Source organism: Nestor notabilis, unplaced genomic scaffold (genome assembly GCF_000696875.1).
Source record: "Nestor notabilis isolate BGI_N333 unplaced genomic scaffold, ASM69687v1 scaffold22293, whole genome shotgun sequence".
NCBI lineage: Eukaryota > Metazoa > Chordata > Aves > Psittaciformes > Psittacidae > Nestor > Nestor notabilis.
Window position 1 is genome coordinate 2,014 of NW_009921769.1, and position 319 is coordinate 2,332.

Below are 319 nucleotides of genomic sequence, written 5' to 3' on the forward strand. Positions count from 1 at the left end.
TGTCCTGCTACCCAAGATCAAGCCACGCCTGTACCAGCATGGGGGGAACATCATCAGTGTGCAGGTAGGGTGCTGTAGGGCCTGGACCCCTGCCCTGTGTGGGTCATCTTTGGATGTGCTCCAGAAAGCCACCTATGCCCCCTGCACCATAACCTCATCTGGCACAGCTTGCTCTCAGATAAATCCCTCTCAGGCTCTGGGCCTGGCTTTAAATCCAAGGGCTGTGAATCTGGGGTACCCGCCACCACCTCAGTTGTGGTTTGAGGGACACTGGCAGAGCTGGAGGTCATGGTGGGGCTGGAAGGTCATTCTCAGGACC

The 319-nt window shown here is 57.4% G+C and overlaps 1 protein-coding gene across 1 annotated transcript in view; it reads left to right on the forward strand.

Annotated features, from left to right (window-relative positions):
* Nucleotides 1–319, forward strand: part of LOC104403228 (beta-galactosidase-1-like protein) — a 5,302-nt gene that overhangs the window by 1,775 nt on the left and 3,208 nt on the right. The window contains exon 5 of the mRNA XM_010011296.1: nucleotides 1–64. Coding sequence (XP_010009598.1) covers nucleotides 1–64 — 64 coding nt within the window. The remainder of the gene's footprint in view (nucleotides 65–319) is intronic.